We start from the raw sequence: 20,612 nt of genomic DNA, 5'->3' as shown, positions 1-20,612 counted from the left end.
GGAGGGGTCCTCCAAGGGCTCTCCCCACTGGGGAGCTGACCAGGCAGGACATCTTGGGACTGGTTCTTTCTAGTCAAATGTTGAGGGCCAGTGGTGCCCAGAGCCTCACTTTAACCAGCATGTTACAGGCTTTGTAAAAGGTTCTCTCCTCCTCTCTATCCTTTTCCATTACCAACATCATCAGAGCTTGGGTTTGTCTTTGGAAAACCCTCCACAGAATGGGACATGCCTGAGGCTTCCCCTTCCCCCACTCACCCACCCAAGCTCTCAGACTGAGTTTTCTCTACTCCATCCTCACTCTCCCTCTCATGCAAGGAACCCAGGACATGGTGGACAGGGGGAGGGGGCCAAGGAAAGATTGGAGGATGATTGACCCATAGCTCTCTTGAATCACTTTCCATAGATTAGAAAATAATAGGCCATGTCTAGCTCCCTGTCCCAGAAGGTCCTTATGAGTGGGCATATGCAGTGAGTTTGTTTTGTTGGGTTTTTTTTTTGTTTTTGTTGTTGTTGTTTATCTCACTGCCTTTATTTCTTACCTTCTTTCCCCTACTCAGAGCTGGTTACTCTCCTATGAGTGCCTGAGAGTGCACGGCAGGCTGTGTCATTGTATCCCTCTTTAAAAGCCACTGCAAAGCTTCCAACAGGGTCCCAAACACCTCCTCCAAATTATAGACTGAGAGCCCTCCCTGGGTGCCAGCTCACCTTCTGCCCCCTCACCTACACCCATAACAAGTTCATCAGAATTTTCCAGAAAGCTATACCTTCTTGGATGGATTCTTTTTCATTAATTTGGGGAAGAAAACTTTGCTCAACTCCTCAAACTTTGATGATGATTATTATTTATGATGTGTTAACAGGGACCGATTTTGAAGCTGTTGAGTTAGTGTTAACATGATCAGAAACCATTTTTAAGGGATTAGTTTTTACCCCTGTCTTTAAAAACAACAAAAACAAAAAGCCTACTTCCAACTAGAGAAAATAGAAGGAAAGAAAAAAAAAAAAAACCTTAAGTGGCTAATGGAATCCAACAAGGAAACATGGATGTGTAAGCATCCTGGAGAACAGCCTCCCTCCCCCTCCCAATTAATGAAAGTCAAATCAGGAAACGGGTTTAGAAGTGAATGGAGACCGGGTGGAAATTAGGATGCAGCGATCTTTGTACCCAGAGATCCCTTTCATGGGCTTGATGGGACTTGCTGATGGAAAGTGTTTCCAATGAAGCTAGTTCAGAAGTTGTATCTGTGTTCGTGTTCTACAAATCCATGCACAACTTCCATCACTGACAGCGGAATAGTCAAAATCACAAATGTCCGCACACTAATTAGTGGCAACTCTGGTGGATCCTAGAGTCAATTCTCTCTTTCTTTATACTCTTTGGTGGGAGCTGGGGGTATCTTTCCCACCCCCTGCCTGCCTGCTGCCTGCCCCAAGCACCTTCTCTTTCAAGCAGCACCAAGCCCAGGCCCTAGTCCCCTTTCTGGGCTCCCTCCGAAGGACAGGCTCCCGGCTCCTTTCTGAGGCGCTCTCTTTGGTAGGGTAGGAAGTGGCCCCGGAAACCCTCCTACAGAGCCCACCCATGTGTGGGCTCTTGAGGACTTCAGAGCCTGGAGTGCTGTGTTTGGGGACCCTGTGGGAGCATGGACAGCTGACTTCCTGGTCTGGGGTTGCTTGCGAGTCTCATTTGCTTCCTCACACCCTGTCCCCTTCACACCAGGGCTGTTTTATTGTTTTATAGCCTTCTTTAGAGCTTCAGTTGCCACAGATTCCGATAGGGGCTATTCTCCACTTCTCACTTTACCAAACCCCAAGTCTTGCTGTTTTAAGCAGTTTGGTCACTTACAAAGACTTCCCTTTTCAGATCTAAGCAAATCCTAGAAGCCCCGGAGGCCTGAAGCTACCTTCAACTTTCTTTCCCTCAGCCGTCCATAACAATACAGCCAAGTGTTAAATCCCACAGCTACCCCCGCCCCCCAAGCCCTCCCAGCCTCTTCCCAACCACTCTCTCTCCCGACTGAAGCTCCGACAAAATTTCAAATATCTCCCATGCAAGAAGTGGCCGTTGGCTTTCTTCTTTATTTCTTTGCACATCTAGCACTAGAGAAGGATTGAAATAAAGGAGGTGACGGTACTCACAGTGAATGCAGCCAAAGAGCCATAAGCCATGGCCACCAACCAGCCTTTACCAAATAGCACACTATGTCCCAACTTACCCAGCCTCCTCTGAAAAGATGCTATTTGAAAAGCCCGGGGGGTATTGATATGAACATGACCTCCCTTGCATGCTGGATATTTGGGACTATTTAAATCGGAGGGAACAGTTGCCATGAACCTTTATTTAGGGAATAAAAGTTTAAAGCAGAAGGTTATTTATGGTTCTGCACAGAAGGGACCTGAGTGGCTATTTACAAGCACGTGATTCCAATAAACTTTGTTTTATGGCCTGAGAGTTGACAAGCCAAAATATAATTCCCACCATAAATTAGGTTAAGAGCATACAAGTGCACATGCTCCGTTCCTGGAGCAGCAATAGGAAAGCGAGAGGCTCCAGCCAGCGGCCAGGCTCAGAAGGAGGCAGCTGTCCTCCCAATTCCCCTCCACTGGGAGAGAAAAAACAGTAAGTCCCTTATTATTTTCTGCTGTGAGACAACTCCAGGGAAGGGGAATTCTCTGCCCTGTTCTTGTCCCATCTGGGGTGAGGAGAAAATCCCAAAGAAGTTCGTTGGGATTTTCGCCTACATCTAAATTATGAAACATTTATAGAGGAGATGCCAGGCTCTCTCCTCCCTCTTTTCTGAACATGGAAAGTTATGATCTGAGGGCGCCCACTTTTTTAGAGAGTCTTCTCCCCAGGATGGGACCTGCGCTTCAGAGGTGGAATAAAAACAGTGGTGGTCTGGTGGGGGGTGGGGGTGGAGAGAGAATGGGGTCCAACCAAGATGGGGCTTTGCCCCTTAGATTTCTCAGAGACTGCCACCCTGGCCTCAAACTGGAGTGACTGTAAACTTACACTGGGCGGGATGGCAGCTACTGGGGGGACCGTGCCTTGGGAGGGAGCCCTGGACTCTCTTCAGCCACGCAGCTGTGAAGCTGCGACATTGATGTCAGCCCAGAGAGCTGGATAACAATCTGAAGCAGGGCCTTTACCTTTGAAACCATTGATTTTCCTCCTCCTTGCTTATCATTTGGGTCCTCATTTCCCCTGGAAATGGCTCTTTGTTTTGAATTGGAGCAGAAATGGAAGGCAAGCCCCAGACAAGAGAGATCTTCCTTTGGGGAGGGGAAAGGTTGAGGTGGGGCAGTGTCACTGGTTGGAACTGGAAATTTGAAACCAACCTGAACCTGGAAAGGGGTGCTGAATTGTTCCCATGAGAGGGACAGGGTGCTGGGGTGGGGGACCAATGGAGAGCTGCTTAACACCCGCCACCCCCACCCCACTCCCATAGACTTGCGTCCACTGGGCCGGCAGGCAGACAGCGCAGAAGGAAACACACAAAGGCCCATTTTCGCCTTGCTTCCCGTTTTCCCACTGGGAACCCCCTATTATGGGCAGCCTGAGACAGTCCAAGCAAACAGTAAGTCTTTGCCCAAGGGTGCCCAGAGCCACACTCTCCCAGATTCTGTGGGTCTGCCCTGGGGGACCCAGATCTTCCACTCTGCTGGGAACTTTTTGCAATGCTTGGGGGGAGGGGGACCCTGAAGTGGGGAGGTCTGGGTATTGGGGTGGGGTGTCTGGGCCTTGTCATTTTTCTGCATATCATCCATCTCTGTTTTACTGTCCTGTAGAACTGAATGACCCCGCTTTTATTGCAACAGGTTTGGGAATCAAGAGAGGAGCAGACCCTGTAAGTACCTTCTCCTTTCTCCCAAATGAATGTTGAAGAGGTAGCGGTGAAGGCCCTAGATGAGTGGCAGGGACAGTGGGTGAGTGGCAGGGGCAGCGCGTGGCCCTGCCTCCCCCGGCTGGGGTGGGGAGCAGAACTAGTTCTGGGTGGTGGAGGCCCTCAGTTGAATGCCTGGAAAGCTTCTTTGGGGCCTACCTGCCTTATGGGGGGACCACGGGGGACCACCTTTCTGGTCCTCCTGAGCCTCCCCGGGCCTTTTTTGCTCATACAGGTGCAGCCCCAGCCCCACCGCCTCAAGCATACTTTCGTGAAAAGCTTGCTGCTAATGAGCAGCCCGCTGGATTCCCATGTTGGCGAGCCTGCCTCGCCTTGCCTCTCCTCGCCACTGAACCTCCTCGGAAGTGCTGCTGCCGCGCGACCAACTCAGTCCAGCCAGGCCAACCTTCTCCGGCGTGCGAGCCCGCCCGCGTGCTGACTTTTATTCACGTGTTTTTCATCAGAAAGATCTAACCCTCTTTGGCTGTGGGTATGTTGGGTTGGCCAGTTTCGGAATGGCTGAGAATTCTGAGCTTTACGGGAACACGCCGCCCCATCCTCCCCTCTGCATCCCGGGCAGTGTGGGCCCTGGGCTGGGGGGCCTGGGCTGAGCTGGAGGGGATTCTTCGGGCACTCTCATTCCCCTCCCCTTCTCTGCAAAATGCAGTTGAAGAATTGAAGACCTTCGCTATGACTAAGCCGCTGGAACCCCGGGAAACCAGGATTGGGATACTGGGGGCAAGGGGTGTGTGGGAGGATGGGGATGCAGCCTGGGACAGAGACCCTTAGGACCTAGACTTGGAGGTTTTCATCTTTCGGGGTTTCATATGTCATGGAGGTAGGGGGTGGGGGACAGGTACATTTCTGAGAGGCCTGTGACATCTTTAGGAGGCCCACCTCCTTGGGATTAGTATGGTGTTCATTGTTTTATTTTCAAATAGGTGGGAAGAGTGGAGAAAGAAGCAGTGGGGGAGGGGGCTGGGGGCCCCCCCTCTCTGCCAACTGAAAGGATTCTGCTTTAATGGGCAATGGGATGTGGGAAGGTGATTGGAAGAGTCCCCTCAACTCGATGGCTAGAAGCCCCCTCAGCAGCAGGAAATTTGTCTCTGGGCCAGCTCTCAGTGCCCAGTGAGGCTGGGCATGGTAGTTAGACCCCTGGGGGCTTGCTCACCCCTAGGAGTGGAGATCCAGCCAAGCAGGCAACTCCAGTCCAGAGGTAGGCCAACTCAAGTGAATAAGGTTTCCGGACTCCAGGCGAAATAATCTGGCACCCTTCAGGTTCTCAGGTCTCACCTCCATCCCACTCCTGCCCCTGGCACTGGGTGCCTTATCTCTGCAGAGGTTCCTGCCTTGCAAGACGCCCTGTAGTTGAACACAGCAAAAAAAGCAGATCAAAAGCGTTTGGAGGAGCAGTGGAGCAGGAGGTGAATATTTAACGCTTTTGTTCATCAATAACTCGTTGGCTTTGACCTGTCTGAACAAGTCGAGCAATAAGGTGAAATGCAGGTCACAGCGTCTAACAAATATGAAAATGTGCACCCTCTTCCCTGTCCCACGGAGCCCTGCAGGCTCCTTGATTTGCCTGGATAAAGGGGGGGGGCGTGTGTCCCCAGGAAGATGGGTGGAGGGAAGTGCTTGATTAGGGTCAACCTGGTTTGGGGGGGAAAGGGCAGGGAGCTCTCCTGGGATTGGGAGTAGGAGAACTTCAGAGTCATTGTTAGAATTGGCACCCAGGAAATCCCCAGAAAATAGCTAAACCAAAGAATTACCAGGTCAAAATAAATTAGTAAAAGTATACCAATTTTGACTAGGCTAGGGGTACACGGGTGGGGGCAGGCTCTCTTTGCCCTACCCCACCAGGCCAGCTCTGTGACTTGCAAGCAATTTTAAAATCGTGAGGATTTTTTTAAAAGGAAAAAAATTAAAACAACAACAAAAAATAAGCCATCTTTGTCATGATCAGGGCTCTAGGAGCCCCACCTGAGCCCAGGCATTCTTCTGCCCCTGATGTGGCCCAGGTCCTCATCACATCTGCGCCCAGGGTGCCCTGAGCGGAGGGGCAATCCGAGACAGTGCTGGGGGGCAGGAGCGGATTCAATTCGTGAACTTTTGTACTCTTGCGCGCTGCTGTAGGCGAAGCAAAAATAGTGAAACTTTGTGATATGTTTGTAAATGATTTCGAATGACCCTTCGCCCTGCCCTTCAGCATTAGCGTGCCTGCCCTAGCCCAGGGCGGCTTCTGCCAGCAGCGGAGGCCTCCCGGTTTGCAGCGGCGGCAGCAGCCTCGGAGGAGAAGGAAGAGGCCAGCCGGGCCCAGGATTCTGCAAGGTAAAGGCGGGACATCCTGGAGGAACTCGTTTTGGTAGCCGTCCTGAAGTGAGAGAAGAGACCTAGGTCGTGGATATATGTTCCTCTCGCGTCTCCTTTTCTTCTGCGTAGTTCTGGAAAATACCACTTGGTAAGGGTGAGTGGGTGTGTTTGGATTCTAAAACGAGGTGGTGATAAATCTTCCATCTCTGGGTGAGTTATCTCTTATTATTTTCGGTGCTTTTCTTTTGTAAGAAGAATGCCCTCGTTGGTGCAAATTGCCACCAAGCCCACCAGGATCACTGACCCATCTCTGAAGCCCCAAGAACTCCGTGGGTCCCTGGCAGCTTGGAAGAAGAGGCCGGGGGCTGGCAGCAGTCTGGGTACCAGCTCCCGGCAGTACCCAGCGGGGTTGTCACGTTGTCTATATATACCCTGTAGAACCGAATTTGTGTGGTATCCACGTAGTCACAGATTCGATTCTAGGGGAATATATGGTCGATGCAAAAACTTCACCGTTTCTCTGAAATTGCTGGAGCCCAAAGTGGAGGCTGAGACCGCCGGCTGGTCAGCATCTTTCTGTCTGATACCTTGGCCTCCAGGAGGATCCGTTAGCCTGGTGACACCGAGCTGCCTGTCCCTTTCAGAAGCTCTTCACCTTTAAACAGTGGCTTCTGTCGGTGCAGCAAAGAGCCCCATTTAGGCCAAAGAGCTAGGTATTGGGGGGCTGGATAACCAGCGGGGAAGCCATTCAGCCACCCCTCCAGGTCTGCCTCCCAAGGGTGTGGGGCTGGAAGGCATCCAACACCAGCGGCTCCCTGCATTTAGGGCCTGGCCAGAAAAGACGGCTTGCGGCCACCTTTGGGACCCATTTGGATGGTATCAGCGTGTCCTCACCATTTTCCTGGCTCACCCCCAGTCCCTGCGTGGCCTCAGGGCAACCCCAGGCGCTCCACGCAGCAAGGCCGCCTTTGGAGCCTGGGCACCGCAGAGGCCGCGCCGGGCAGTTACTCATTGCCTAATTTGATTCAGGCTGGCCGCATTCTGGTAACTTTTGGGTGACCCTGAGGAGGACAAAGCCAGGAGTCGGCCTTTGTAGAATCCTCACTCTGGGGGCTGGGCAAGAGGGAGCCCTGCCCGCCTGGGGCCCTCTGTCCAGGTCTGGGTCTCCCCCCTACTTCCCACCCACCCCCCTCTCATTCCTCCCCCCTTTCGGCCCACTTCGTATGAGGGGATTCTTCCTTCCCCCTTGAACTGTGCCCACTTTAGGGGGCTGCTTCCAGGTGGGGGTAAACCGGAGAGGGCACCGAAGGTTAGCAAAGTCAGTGGCAGACAAAAGCTGGGGTTACCTGGGGGGGGGCCGGGATGCTGGAGTATGGAGCTACGTTAACATCTGGCCGGTGCCCTCAAATGTGCCGCAGCGAGTCACTTGATTACACGTATGTTATTTAGTTAAATTTGAGAATATTATGAGATGCTCACCAACCCGGTGATAAACTCGCTCCCTCGCCATTGGCTGGCCTGGTCACATGGCTGCCCAACTTTATTCAGTTGACAGCAGTAGGAGGGCCCTATGGAAGGAGAAAAAAAGACAACACGAGAAAAATTAGTATTTTCTACCTTCTGAAATTAATGGCCATGAGTTCGTATATGGTGAACTCCAAGTATGTGGACCCCAAGTTCCCTCCGTGCGAGGAGTACTTGCAGGGTGGCTACCTAGGCGAGCAGGGGCCCGACTACTACAGCGGCAGCGCGCAGGGCGCCGACTTCCAGCCCCCGGGGCTCTACCCGCGACCCGACTTCGGCGAGCAGCCCTTCGGAGGCGGCGGCCCCGGGCCGGGCTCGGCGCTGCCGGCGCGGGCTCAAGGGCCGGAGGCCAGTGGCCCGGGAGGCCACTACGGCGCCCCCGGAGAGCCGTGCCCGGCGCCCCCGGCGCCCCCGCCCGCGCCCCTGCCGCCTGCCCGGGCCTGCAGCCAGCCGGGCGGCCCCAAGCAGCCAGCCCCCGGGACAGCCCTCAAGCAGCCAGCGGTGGTCTACCCCTGGATGAAGAAGGTGCACGTGAATTCGGGTGAGGCGCAGAGCCCCGGTCATCTCGGGGCCGGCCCTCGGCTCCTTGGGACCGCGGCCTGGGGCCCCCCGGGCGGGAGGTGCGAGGGACTGGGGGCGTGGAGGGCTGCAATGGGCGCCGCAATTACTCTCCCCATAAATTTTTATCGCTCAGGGAACAGGCCGGGACCATGTGGCAGGCTGCTTGGCTGTGGGCGCAAAAGGGGGTGGGGATGGGGGTGGGGTGGGGGAGGACTCCATTTGCAGAGCCCAGGGAACTCGGTGGAGGAGAAGAGGGGGGCTCCAAGATGCGTGGGGACTCGGGAGCTGGTGGTGGGCCCGGGAGCGGGGAGCACAGGAGGGGATCCTGCGGCGCGAGCCTGGGGGCGTGGGTGGCTGGGTGGGAGGGAGCGTGTGCGCCCTGGAGGGCGGGCGGGCGGGAAGGAGGAAGGAGCTGCAGGGCGGCGGGAGGGCGCGGGCCGCGGGGCGCGCCAGGAAGTGAGTGGCGGTGGCGAGGGGCCTAACTGGTGACCGAGCGCTGACCTGGCTGTGCTGTCTGTTTTGTCTCGCAGTGAACCCCAACTACACGGGCGGGGAGCCCAAGCGGTCCCGGACGGCCTACACGCGGCAGCAAGTCCTAGAACTGGAAAAGGAATTCCATTTTAACAGGTATCTGACGCGGCGCCGTCGGATTGAAATCGCGCACACCCTGTGTCTGTCAGAGCGCCAGATCAAGATCTGGTTCCAGAACCGGAGAATGAAGTGGAAAAAGGACCACAAGCTGCCCAACACGAAAGGCAGGTCCTCCTCGTCCTCCTCCTGCGCCTCTTCCGCCGCCTCGGGCCAGCCTTTGCAGCCGCTGGCCAAAGACCACCATACGGACCTGACGACCCTATAGGAGTGGGGACCTTGGGCCCATCCCTCCCTGTGCTCCCGGCGAGCCGAAGCCACTAGGGCAGCCAGGCCTGCTGTCACCTCGCTGGGCTCTAAGGTACTGTGGGGGTGGACCTGGGACAAGCAGGCCGCCCTCGGACTAGGTTCGCATCCTGACCGAGGGCAGCCCCCTCCCTGGAGTGGGGAAAGGGGCTGGGAGGGGGGCAGGATTCTCTTTAAGTTTATTATTATATGGCAGGAGCTACTGAGGACAGAAAACCTTGGCGAGTCATTAAACTCCTGAAAATCTCAGCTGTTGGATTTTGAATTTGCAGATGAAGGTTGGAAGCTTTATCCCAGTGTGTATTTGGCGATTCTCTCGGCCGCTCTGCCCCTCCAGGGTGCTTTGTGGTGTAATCATTGGGGGATGGTGGGCCGGTGGGGAAGGACGTTAAGGTGCGGGACTCTCTCTGGAGGTCGCAGAACTGGGGCAGGACGTCTGAACGTCCCGGTAGTCTGCATAGTCCCAGTGTGACTTGAAAAAGCTCAAAACCCAAACGTTTTGCTCCCAGTTGCCCCCTGTCCCAAGTCATCAGAGGAAGAAGGGGGTAGAAGCAGATTGTTGTGTTTGGATTGCACTGACTTCAATATTTATTTGTTGAGAGATGGGGTGCAGAAATAAATGACACCTTCATGCCAAAAATTTAAAGAGGGTGAATGAAACAGGCTGTGTCTCAGGGAGCAGAGTCCACCCGGAGTGCACTTCCTTCTGAACTCCTCCCCCTCCTCCCGACCCAGAAAGGGGTGTAGGGGGCCCTTAACCTTTTTATAAAGAAGCAAAGGATCCACTTAAAGTTGATTTCTCAAAAATATATTTCCATGTGTGCTTTTTGCACCACCACCCCCCAGCTCTGTGCTTACAACCAGTTCTGAGTGATTAAGTGTGTGTGTGGGGGGGGGCGAGATGGGACAAATGGCCCAACAGTTTCCTTCTGGGAAAGGAAAACAAAACTTCTATGCTCTGGGTCCTTAGATCATGACTGGATTTTCTGTTCCAACTGGATTCCAAATGCCCCACATAGCTGCCTTTTATAGGAATTGGTGTATGACCTGTGTGGGGGAGGGGCTATGCACCAGAGAGAAAGTAGGGAGGCAAGGAGAACGCCTTGCTTTAAATAAGAAAGGGGGGAAATGAATCTAGAAGTCAACAAAAGTTGGTCTTACGGCCTTTTCCCCTTTCTGAAGTTTTCCTTTTTCCCTTTAAGCAAATCAAAAAACCTTTCCCACCCCTGCCCCACCCAAACTATTAATTAGAAACAGCAATTGGATAAAGTGTAAAAGTTTTCAGGTCCTCTTCCTGGCCTTTAAGAAGAGTGGTTAAAAAAAAAAAACACTCTCCGAATTACTTCCCCAACCAGCTTTCTGATGCCTTGCCCCAGAAGGGGTCAACACTCAGTGTGCGAAAATGCTGGCCCTGATGGATAAGGAGAAAAGAGCTCATCTACTCAAATGAAATCAGACTTTGAAAGTTTAAACCCCAAAGCCTTGGGCTCCAAAAAAGAGACCCCTGGTTATAGTGACATGACAGGGAGGGCAAAGAGCTGGGCTTGAAAAAGAGCGAAAGACTGGGGACTTGTATTGTTTTGTCAATGCTTCAGAACATTTTGGAAGGTTTTGGTGATAATTTCAAGAATATATCTAAACCATGGGGGCAGGGAGCTCTCTCTGCAGGCCTGTTCTTTGCTTTGGGGTCTCCTGAGAGCTGTGGGCAGGTATTCACTGGCGTCCCTAGGCTGAAATTCGGCGTCTCTAAAGTGTCTTCCAAGCCCAGTCTTTTGTATCAGACCCCGGGGACAGCTCTTTGTCTCTCCTTGGGGTGAGCCTGGCTCTCAGACTTGCACATGGCAATCCTTGAATATCGCCACGTCGGGATATTAAAGATGGATATTCCTGCATTATTCCCATCATTGTTTCTATGACAAAAAGCACAGAGTTCATACATAGTCAAGACGTCGTTTTTCTGACGCCCTCACGTTGAGAAGCTGAAAAGGTATTTTACTGAAGTTCGGCTAAATTACAGAATCAGGTTCATCCAGAGGACAAATTTTCTATTCGATTAGCTGTATTTCAGCCGGGAGGACTGACCTCTAAACCCTTAACCTTTTGGACTCTGACTCCCCTTCTCTTCTTCTCCCCTCTCCCGCTGGAGAGAGCGGTCTTTAGAGGTAGCGTTTGAAAGGAGCTGCTATCCACAGGCAAGTTGGAGAGTTGCTAAGATTCTTTCTTCCTAAAACACTCATCTGTGAATACATTGAAGCATCTCCTAGAGGGGGAGGGGAAAGGCTATATTTTCACAGCACCCAACTACATGTCTATAATAGAGATGATTATATAGATTCCTCCTCTCCCCATAAATTCCAGTTACTCACCCCAGCTTCAGTCCAAATACCATAACTGCTTAACTACCTTCCCTCCTACCCCAAAGGAAAGCTAACAGGCCTGTTTTCATGAGGAAGAAGAAACAAAAAAAAAAAAGCCAAGCTTCTGAAACATAGCCCCCCTACTTTTGCAAAGTAACTTCATCCCAGAAACAACTTCTTTGTTTCTAAGTCCCAGCTCGCCTACTCAGTTTCGAAGGATCATCTTTTGAAATGTTAATGGAGCTTGGAGGGCAGCCCCCAATCTTGAGGTCCCACTAGGACCCCAGCCACTGTCCATTTGGGCCCAGAGGCTAGAGGCAGGGGAGGGGCAAGGTGCCCCCAACCCCCTTCAGGAAGGAACTGAGTTTCCATCTGCTCTGGAGAAAGCTAGATGTGGAGAGGAAAGATTTCACTGCCCATTTGCTATGATTTGTTTCCCCAAATATGAGCCAGAAGTGTTTTGTTTTGTTGTGTTTATTTTTATTTTAAAGTTTGTCTTGGGAAGGGGGTTGGCTTGGGGGGGGGTGAGGGAGTGCTTGCCCCTCAGACCCCCACCCCACTTTGTCCATTGCAGCCTTTTGTTGTGAGATGACATTTCAGTCAGCTTCATGGTGTCTGTTCACAAGAGGTACTTTTTCTAATAGAATTGACTAATGTTTTGCTGCCACTGATTAAAGTATTATTTATACTGATTGTTGCCTGTAGTTTTGATGTCATACACCAATCTATATTTGAAATAATAAAAAGTGTAGCGAAACCTCCCTCTCCTGTTTGGTGCCTCCATAGTCTTCTCCAGCTGACATTCAGAGAGACAAGTTAGTTTCTGATTTTCTGCAAGGTGTCTTAGAAAGTGTGAATGTTGAGCTTTGCAAGGTTTTACCCCTCATCTGCTCTCCCCCCCTCCCCTGCCAAGCCATGAGAGTTTGTAAGCACTGAGAACCCTAAGTTGGGCAGTGAGCATTGTTTTCTGCAGGGAGAGGAAGTCCCTGGCCTGACCAGAGGGAGACTCTACTTGGGCCCTGTCAGGCCTCCCTCCCTCCAATCAGCCTTGGAGCCATCAGAGAGGAGCTCTTTGTGAAGTGCTGGGCCACAGACCTTCAGGCCTCCCTTGAGGGGTGCGTGCTGAGTCTGGACTGGCTCTGGGGGCTGGGTTGCTGCTCTGACTTGACCTCTTGGCCTGCAATCTTAGGACTCCTTCTGGGTCCCCAGCACCTGTCCCTCCAGCCGCCATGGCCCACCACACCTGGTCCCCTGCACACCTCAGACAAGGATCAACATGCCCCTCTCAAGCAGTGGCCCCTACACTCTCTCCCCGCCCCCCACGCCCCCAGAACTTTTTAACACACGGACTTGTGTCTCCCTGAAGAGGAGCCAAGACAGGAGTTCTGAAAGAAATAGGGTGGGGGCAGGGGAGGGTGTTCCATCTTGACAGGAAATGAGCAGAATGCATAAAATCAGACATGTGTCCTTAATATATGGGAGGGCTCGTCCCAGACGCGTGGACATGTGTATTTATAAGTGCGCAGCGCGAAGTTGAAATATTCAGACACATTTTATGACTGTCCTCTGCCCGTCTCTGGTTAATGGCTCCTCCTGTGCCCACCGATACATCAATCCCACCGTGTGTGTTGAATCCCGGGAGGAGGAGGAAGCGCAGCGACGGCCACGGAGCCCGCCCGAGTCCAGTCCAGTGACCGAGACCCTCGGCAGACGGCGCTGCCCGCCATGTTGGGGACCCCTCCCTGCCCCCCGCGCCGGGCTGGGCCGCTAGGGCTCGCCGGTCGCCGAGAGAGGGCCTTTCAGAACCGGGCGAATTTTCAAAGTGCGAGGAAGATGATAAGAATAGATTTCTTCAAGTCCCGACCACGTGATTGGCGAAATAATTAATTCAGCACGTCCCTTAAGAAACACGGAGTCGTCATTAATCTGCCACGCAAAGGGCTCTCTCCGACGGAAAGTGCAGGGATCCCAGGAATATCAGCCGCCCAGGGGGCCGCGCCGCGCCCCTGCCACCCGGCCCGGCAGTGGGCTTCGGGAGCGCGCGGCCGCCAGGTAAATATTTTGGCGACTTTTATTTCTGCAGATTTAAATCCTTAATGAACTTAGCTGTCAAGGCCGCTGATAAATCGGTCCCTTTGCTTCCTGATTTGGAACCGCGCGCCGCGAGAAGTTGTTAGTGGCTTGGACGGTGACCTTTGGGTTCAGCAGAGCTTTGCACTTATGAAAAATTACCGAGAGCGGCCGAGTGGGTGTGTGCGCGCACGAGTGTGTGTGTGTGTGCGCGCGCGCGCGCGCCCGAGGGTGCAAGGGGTGAGGGGCGAGGGTGCACGCGGGCGGCTCAGAGACAACAGTTGTAAAAAAAACAAAAAACCGGCCGGGCTGGGGACGCGCCTGGCGCACGCGGGCCGAGGTTGCCCGGTCGCCTGTGTCTACCGGGAACAATGGTCGCTGTCAGGGCATCTGCCGCCTATTCTTAAACTGGTGAGAAAAGGCCCCGGCCCCCTTTTTAAGCGAGGGTCGTAAATTTCTCTTTGCGTCATAATAGAAGGCTATAAAATCGAGTTGAAATTTTACCCCAGGCAGGTTTTAACCCAGGGCTAATGATTTCTGAGTGGCGTCTCCATTCGCCTCCCTCCCCACCCAGGCTCGCCGACTTCTGCCTCTCCAGCGAGGTGCTTGCCTGTCTCCTTCTCCACTTCTTTCTTTCTTGGTTTTCTTCTTTTTTTAGGAACTAAAGGCAGGGGGAGAAGTCCCTGCCGCCCAAGCGGAGGAGGGGGACACCTCCGGGAAGGGGTGTGGGGAGGCCAGCGCCAGTTGCAAAGGCTGCCCCTCCTACTGGCTCCCATTGCCGCCTTCTCTTCCTCCGGCGGCGGCGAAGATTCCAGATTCCGTGCCCCACGACGCCTGGGCTGGGCGAGCCCCGGCCGGCCGGCCGCGCGGTGCGGCTCCCTGGGCTGGCTCGCCGCCGGCCTCGGCGGGAGGGCGCCGCCGACTGTCCGCCTGCGCCGCAGCCTCTGGCGTGGAGGCTGATTTGGGCGAGCCGGGGCTACCGGCGTGCAGCGGAGGTTCGGGGATTGTATGCGTGTGTTTGGGTTTCTTTTGGGGTGTGTATATATTTCCCCCATCAGGACGGAGACAAAGTTTCCTCCCTTATGAATTATACATTCAAACAATAACACATTAATTCAATTATTCAAAGATGACAAATGTTTATGTGCTTTGCGAGTGACTCCGGAGCAGATTCCGGGCGCTTTCTGGGAGCTGCTGGCTTTTTGGTTTGGTTTGGTTTCTCAATGAGAATTGGCTTCCCTCTCGCCCCCCACCCACCTCCACCTATTCCAACCCACCCTGACTTCCCCTCTTAGGCCCAGAGAGGAAGCCGCAAGCTTCCCCAACCTGCCCGCAGTCCAGCAGCCAGCAGCCTCTCCAGGCCTGGGCTTGGCGGGCACCGGCCCGGGCTATTTTATCAGTGTGACAATTGCCCGGGTTGGTGTGATAAATCATCGTAAGTAATTCCTGAAAGGGTGCGAGGCTGTTGGGGGCCGGGCGAGGACTGTAAATCTTTCCGGTTTATTGCTCTATGAACATATGCTCCGACTGAAGAAGTTTTAGATCCTTTCCTGGAGACAAATTCCCCGCAAAGAGGCCCCCCTCTTTGGCTGGGGATTAACACTTACTGCACCCCCCCACCCCTACCCTCTGGCCCCTGGCGGGAGGGAGGCTGGGGGTGGGAAGGGGCCCACGGGGTGGGGGGTGGCCTGGGGACACCCACCGCCAGGTTCAGAGAAACACTTGAAGTGGGCTCCGGCCAGACCCAGCCAGGTGAACAAAAGGAGTAGCTCTGGCTGCCTGACAGGACTGAGCCTGGCGCCCGAGACCCATCCTCTGGAACCTTCTTCTGAAGTCGGGATGCGGGAACACTCCCCACTTCCTCCTGCTTCTCTGTGGCTGCTGGGCACTCTCGCACATCCAGACTGGGCCAGCGGCTGCAGGGAATGGGCTCCACGCCCGATGTCTTGAGAAGCATGAAAGGGAGCCTCCTCCGGGAACGGGGTTCAGATCCCCACGTGGTGTGGGGTTCCGGGGTGCGTGTCAAGCTGGGGTGAAGGGTGCGGACCTCTCTTCACACCCGAAGCGGGCTCTTCGTTTGCGCTCTTCGTCCCACAAGCAGAAAGCTTACAGCAAATCCCAGCCCTCCTCCCGCCCCTGCAAGCGGTCTGGGACCCAGTTTCAACCGAGCTTTGGTAAAACAGCAGCCCCTGGGCCGCCGGTGAAGCCCAGCCTGGCGGATGCCGCGGCCCCCTCGCCTTCCAGGAGGCGCCGCAAGACGCGGGAGGCCGCGGCCGAGCCCCCGAGCCTGTTGGCTCCCCAGACCCTGGCCAGAGCCGGAGGTGCGCGGGGCGCCGCAGCCGGGTCTGCTCAGCTTCCCAGCCGATTCCTCTGGCCGGCACTCCCCCTGGCTCCCCGAAGCTCCCCCGCTGCTGTTTCTGCTGCGAGAGCCAGGTCTGGAGCAGAGGTAGCCATAGTGGTGGAGTTCCCCGGGAGTGACCGGGCTGGGACCTGAGTGGAGCCAGGCCACCACGGACCTGCCTCTTCCGGGGATGAGGGCGCCTACCCCCAAGGGAGGATGCTGGGTGCGTGCGAGGCGGCGACCCAGGCTGGGGGAGAACCCTGTTCCCTGCTGCTCCACAGCCGCACCCAGGAGCGCCTCTGGGAGAGCCCACTTCTAAAGTTTCCCACCCGGGGTCTGTCTGCAGGATGGCCAGGGCAGGGGTCACACGGGCAGAGACGTTCAGCACCCCCGGGTCACAGCTGGCCACCAGGCTGGGTGAGCCCCCAGAGGTTCCTACTGGGGTTTAGCTGCTGCCCCACACCCACCCTAGTCTGTTGGAGGCAAGGTCCCCGGCTCTCTGCACCCTCGAACCCCCCCTCCCAGCCCCCAGGCCTGGCTGCGCTCTGGGGCTGGATGGCGTGAAAGTTTCAGCCTCAATCAGTACAAGCTTCTCTGGGGTCACGTGAACAAATATGCTCGCAATTGAAGGCAGCGCCTGTGTTTCCCGACTTGAGGGGGTTTCCGGGGCTCTCTCCAAATCTAGAAAGGACCACGTTCTGAAAGCAAAACAAACCCCGAGCTCTGGGGGGGCCGAGGAGGGCTGGGCTGGAACCCAGGAGCGGGTGGGGGCTCGGGTGGCCAACGCTCTGGCCCTGGGAGCGGACAGACAGACTGGCGGGTGGCAGGCCCGACGCTCAGCGCAGGGGAAGCTAGCTCGGGGACTGCGAACTGGTTCCTCCGGCGTTTATTGGTAGTTGAACCTCAGCCTGGTTCCGTTCTACCGGGAATTCCGTGTGCTCCGGTATATGGCTGCGTCTGCGAGCGCGCAAGACCAGGGTTGGGACAGTGTTGACTGCAGACAAAGGGGGAAGGCTAGCGCTGCCCCCCACTGGCGCCCACTCTGAGGCTGAGGACACCAGGTTTATGATAAATTGGGATGCAGGTAAGCAATTGCATGACAGAATGAAAATCTTTGGGCGCGGGGCTGCTTGCCGCCCTGAGCGGGATACTAAATATGATTTATTTTGTGTAATCTGTGATCTTGATTATTGCCAATTGGTGAGGCAGCCTGCGTAGACCTAGATGCACTTCTACATATACATGGAGGACGGTGATTAATCGTAAGGAGGTGCGCTTTGTGGGAATGCTCCCCGCCTACCCAAAGGTTAGGAGGACACACTACCTTCCCAGGCTTGGAGGGTGGGTGGCCGGAGGCTTGGGGAGATGTGGGGGTGGCGTCCAGTGATAAGGTTGGGGACTGGAGGAAGTATTTTAGGGGTCAATATGCAGTTAGGAGAATAGGTTGAAAAATGAAATGAATAAAAACAAACTTTTTTTTTAACCACTGTCACCGCTAAAGTAAGATGGAACGTCATATTAATTCCGTGTCTTTGGGCTGCAGGGCTGGGCTTGGGCAGGTTGATTTATATGTATTTAAAATAAACTCCGTGGCCAGCCAGCTCCCTGCATTGTTCTGGGAGCAAGCTCCCAACATGCATGCCTTTACCTCTTGTCATTGGCTTAATCTTTTTTCCTGGGAGGTGAATATCCTACTGAAGCTTCTTCCCCTAAATTCAAGAGAATCCACAAACTGTTCAGAAGTGTCAGGGAAGCTCCTCCACACACTTGCTCAGCTTTGAACCCAGGACTAGGGCTGCCAAAGCGGCAGAGAAAAGGTTTGGGGTTCCTGGGTCCTACTCTCCAAGAATGTAGAGTTAAAAGGGAAATCATATTTCAATTTGAGAATCCCACCCATACTTTTGTTTACTTGCTTCTGGCTGGAATGGAAAGGACAGCCCAGCCCAGGTCTTTCCCAGGCTTATGGGACCACCACATGGCCAAGCCAGACTGGGCCTGCTTGGATCCCTGAAAGCAAGGAGCACTACTAGCTTAGGGGCAACTGGGTAGGGTGCGAGGTAGACAAAGTTGGACTTCCAGAAGCATCTTCATCAAAGGGGAACAGTATAGTTGTTTTATCAATCGCCTGAGCCTGGCTCCCTCAGAACTTAGAAGTCGCTGGACATTTTTCTTAGCTGGCTGCCTTGGAGCTGCGAGCCTGCCAACTTAGTCAGCTGAATCCAATTACTGGGAGCAGCATTTCATTTGCCCCCACGGAGCACTCACTTATAACTTCCCCTAAATTTTCAATAATCCCCATCTCAGTGACACACTGGCCCCATCCTAGAGTTTCTTGGGGGTGCTGGTGGGGGATAGAGGTGGCCGGCCATGACTGCCTGGGACCAGCTCTCCGCTCACAGCGACTTCGTTGACTGCTCTTCTTTCCACTCCCCTACTTTCTGGCTGAGAAAAGGGTACTTGAGCTGGTGGCCTGGAGCCAGACAGACTAAGCCTTCCATTCCCGGAGAACCGGAGGCTGAAGTTGGGCGGGTGCTGTACAGTGGGTGGGCAACTGGCAGGGGTAGTGGGAGAGGAGGTAGGTTCTGTGTTGGCTAACTTTGGCCAACTTGGGGTCCCCTTCCCCTATCCAAGCACAGAGCAAACTTACCCTGTTGTCCGTGGCGTGGCTGGGAAAACAAAATTTAGTTACACCCACCACCAATGGTGTGTGTGTGTGTGTGTGTGTGTGTGTGTGTGTCTGTGTGTGTGGTGGGAGGGGGGAGGCTGGGGTCCTGGGTGGCCTTCCTGTGGAGTTCTTCTGAAGGGACCCTCCTATTTCTAAAGGAACACCTTTTCCAAATAAATAAATAAATAAATAATCAAGCAGCGAAAGTTGACGTCCGCCCACGTGAATGTATTATATAAAAAGGCTTAGGGCCCGCCAGCCAGAGATCCCGGGTACCTCGAGCCCCCGCCGTGCCGCCCTCGGGGCCCCGCCCAGCCGAGCGGGCTGGGGGGCGGCAGGCGAGCGGTGTGGCTGCCCTGGCCTGCTTGGCCAGGCAGGGCAGCGAAGGCCGAAGGCCGGGGTGCGAAGTTAGGAGCTTAACCCGGCCGGCATCTCTCCAAGGCGCTTCCGTTGGGTGTTCATTAAGGGGTGAGTTATTGCCGCGTGAGCCAAAGGTCACTGCAAAGGCTTATATGGCTGCGCCCTGTGGTCTTGCACCGGCCCGGGACGCTCCGTGTGGGGCTTTCCCGGGCGCGGTTTAGTGTTTGCCAACTACGGGCAGACAAGAGAGGAGGACTGCGCCTGTCTCCTTTCACCTGGTGGGGACGGGCTGGGCGTCGGTCTGTGCTTTTTGGGTGGCGGTGGAAGGGGACGTGTGTTTCTGAGGCCGCTTGCCGGAGGACCCAAGCCGAGGCGCCGGCAGCCTGGGTCAGGGGTGCAGTGGCTGCTGGCTGGCATTCAAGGCCACCCTAGGAACCCGCAAGGAGACGCCATGCACAAGCCAGGGGACAGCGCCCAGCTCCCTTTGCATGAGGGCTCTGGGTGTCAGCCCGACCCGCACTCACCCTGCCCCCGGCCCACTCACGTGTCCACTTTCTGTTTCTGGTGGCCCTAACTGTCGCCTCCTCCCCACTGTCTTTGGGGAGAGGGTTGGCCTCAGGGTTTGGGGCACCAGGTGGAAGGCGAGTTTGGCCGGAGCAGGAGGAGTGGGGGCTGGGCCCGCCTCCTTGGGGGTCCTGTGCTTCCTTCCAACCAGACTTCCCCTCCCCATCTAGCTCAGGATTTAGGGGTTCAGGCCCTCTACTCCCCTGACCACCGCAGGGAGGCTTCTTTCTGCCTGCCGCCTGCCGGGCTGAAGGCGCCTGGAGTGTCTACTGGGCACTCTGTACAACAGTCACATTGACTATGATGTCTCTCCCGAAGGGGGACAAACCTCTAGACGTGTAAGTATGTGTGAGAAAGAACCGACTGCCACTGAGAATTTTCCATTTCCTTCCAGATTCGCCTCCACAGAGTATTAACAGAACTTCGCAGAGCCTCCAAAAAGAGTTAGTGAGACCAAATTCAAGGAGAAAAAAAAATCACACACACATAATTGTGGTGAGTGGGTGTGTTATTAAAAAACCGTTTCCACTGCATTTCCGCATCTCCATGTGTCCTGCAACTCAAGGTAGCCAACCTCAGGATTCACACATCAAGACATAAAACAAAGGCCGCCTTTGAAGTGGATCGCCTCGGCGCGAACTAACTGCTGCCCGTTACATGCTACCGATCATCGGGCCTTCAAATTTATGGCGCTTGGATGGCGGAGGAGAGGGGTGGGGGAGCCCAGCGGCTTAAATACGGGGCGTATTACGATACGGAGTTATCTGGGCTGAACTAGGGTGAGCTAGAAGGCGCGCCCCGGGCTTCCAGGGAGCTGGAGAGGTGCCGGCAGCCGAGAACCGTGAGCGCGCACCGGAAAGCAGTCGCAGTCAAAACATTCCTTCCGAGCAGAGCGGCAGAGGAGAGGCGTTGAGGTCCCGAGGTAGCCATGCAAACCCGGGCGAGAAGGCCGGCTTCGCGGTTCCGGAGAAGGAGCGCGGAGGCCCGGGCGGGCCCGAGGCGTGTCCGCTGGAAGGAGATGCGCGCGCTGCCGAGAGACCCGGGCCGACCCGGCCGCAGGAGAGGCGCCGCGAGCCCCCAGCCAC

At 54.9% G+C, this 20,612-nt stretch overlaps 1 protein-coding gene and 1 long non-coding RNA gene across 3 annotated transcripts; both read left to right on the top strand.

The window, feature by feature from the left end:
• The first annotated feature begins 3,168 nt into the window (after nt 1-3,168).
• LOC142424481 (uncharacterized) lies at nt 3,169-5,299 on the top strand. Its single transcript, XR_012779368.1, has 4 exons — nt 3,169-3,575; nt 3,817-3,845; nt 4,117-4,371; nt 5,221-5,299. It is a non-coding gene; the product is annotated as an uncharacterized LOC142424481 (long non-coding RNA).
• A 1,398-nt stretch (nt 5,300-6,697) lies between these two features.
• Nucleotides 6,698-18,678, top strand: HOXD4 (homeobox D4). 2 transcript variants are annotated; one of them, XR_012779350.1, is made up of 3 exons: nt 6,698-8,256; nt 8,807-9,225; nt 9,367-18,678. XR_012779350.1 is itself a non-coding variant. In XM_075528900.1 (2 exons), exons 1-2 carry the CDS (start codon nt 7,821-7,823, stop codon nt 9,130-9,132), a joined length of 762 nt encoding a protein of 253 aa, XP_075385015.1. In that variant the 5' UTR covers nt 6,698-7,820; the 3' UTR covers nt 9,133-18,678. The 2 variants fall into 2 exon arrangements, 1 of the variants encoding a protein (XP_075385015.1); XM_075528900.1 differs by having other exon boundaries at nt 8,807-18,678.
• The last annotated feature ends 1,934 nt before the right edge of the window (nt 18,679-20,612 follow it).

This window comes from Tenrec ecaudatus, chromosome 13, assembly GCF_050624435.1.
Source record: "Tenrec ecaudatus isolate mTenEca1 chromosome 13, mTenEca1.hap1, whole genome shotgun sequence".
NCBI lineage: Eukaryota > Metazoa > Chordata > Mammalia > Afrosoricida > Tenrecidae > Tenrec > Tenrec ecaudatus.
The sequence above is the reverse complement of the archived record's forward strand: the minus strand, read 5'-3'. Positions and strand labels throughout refer to the sequence as shown.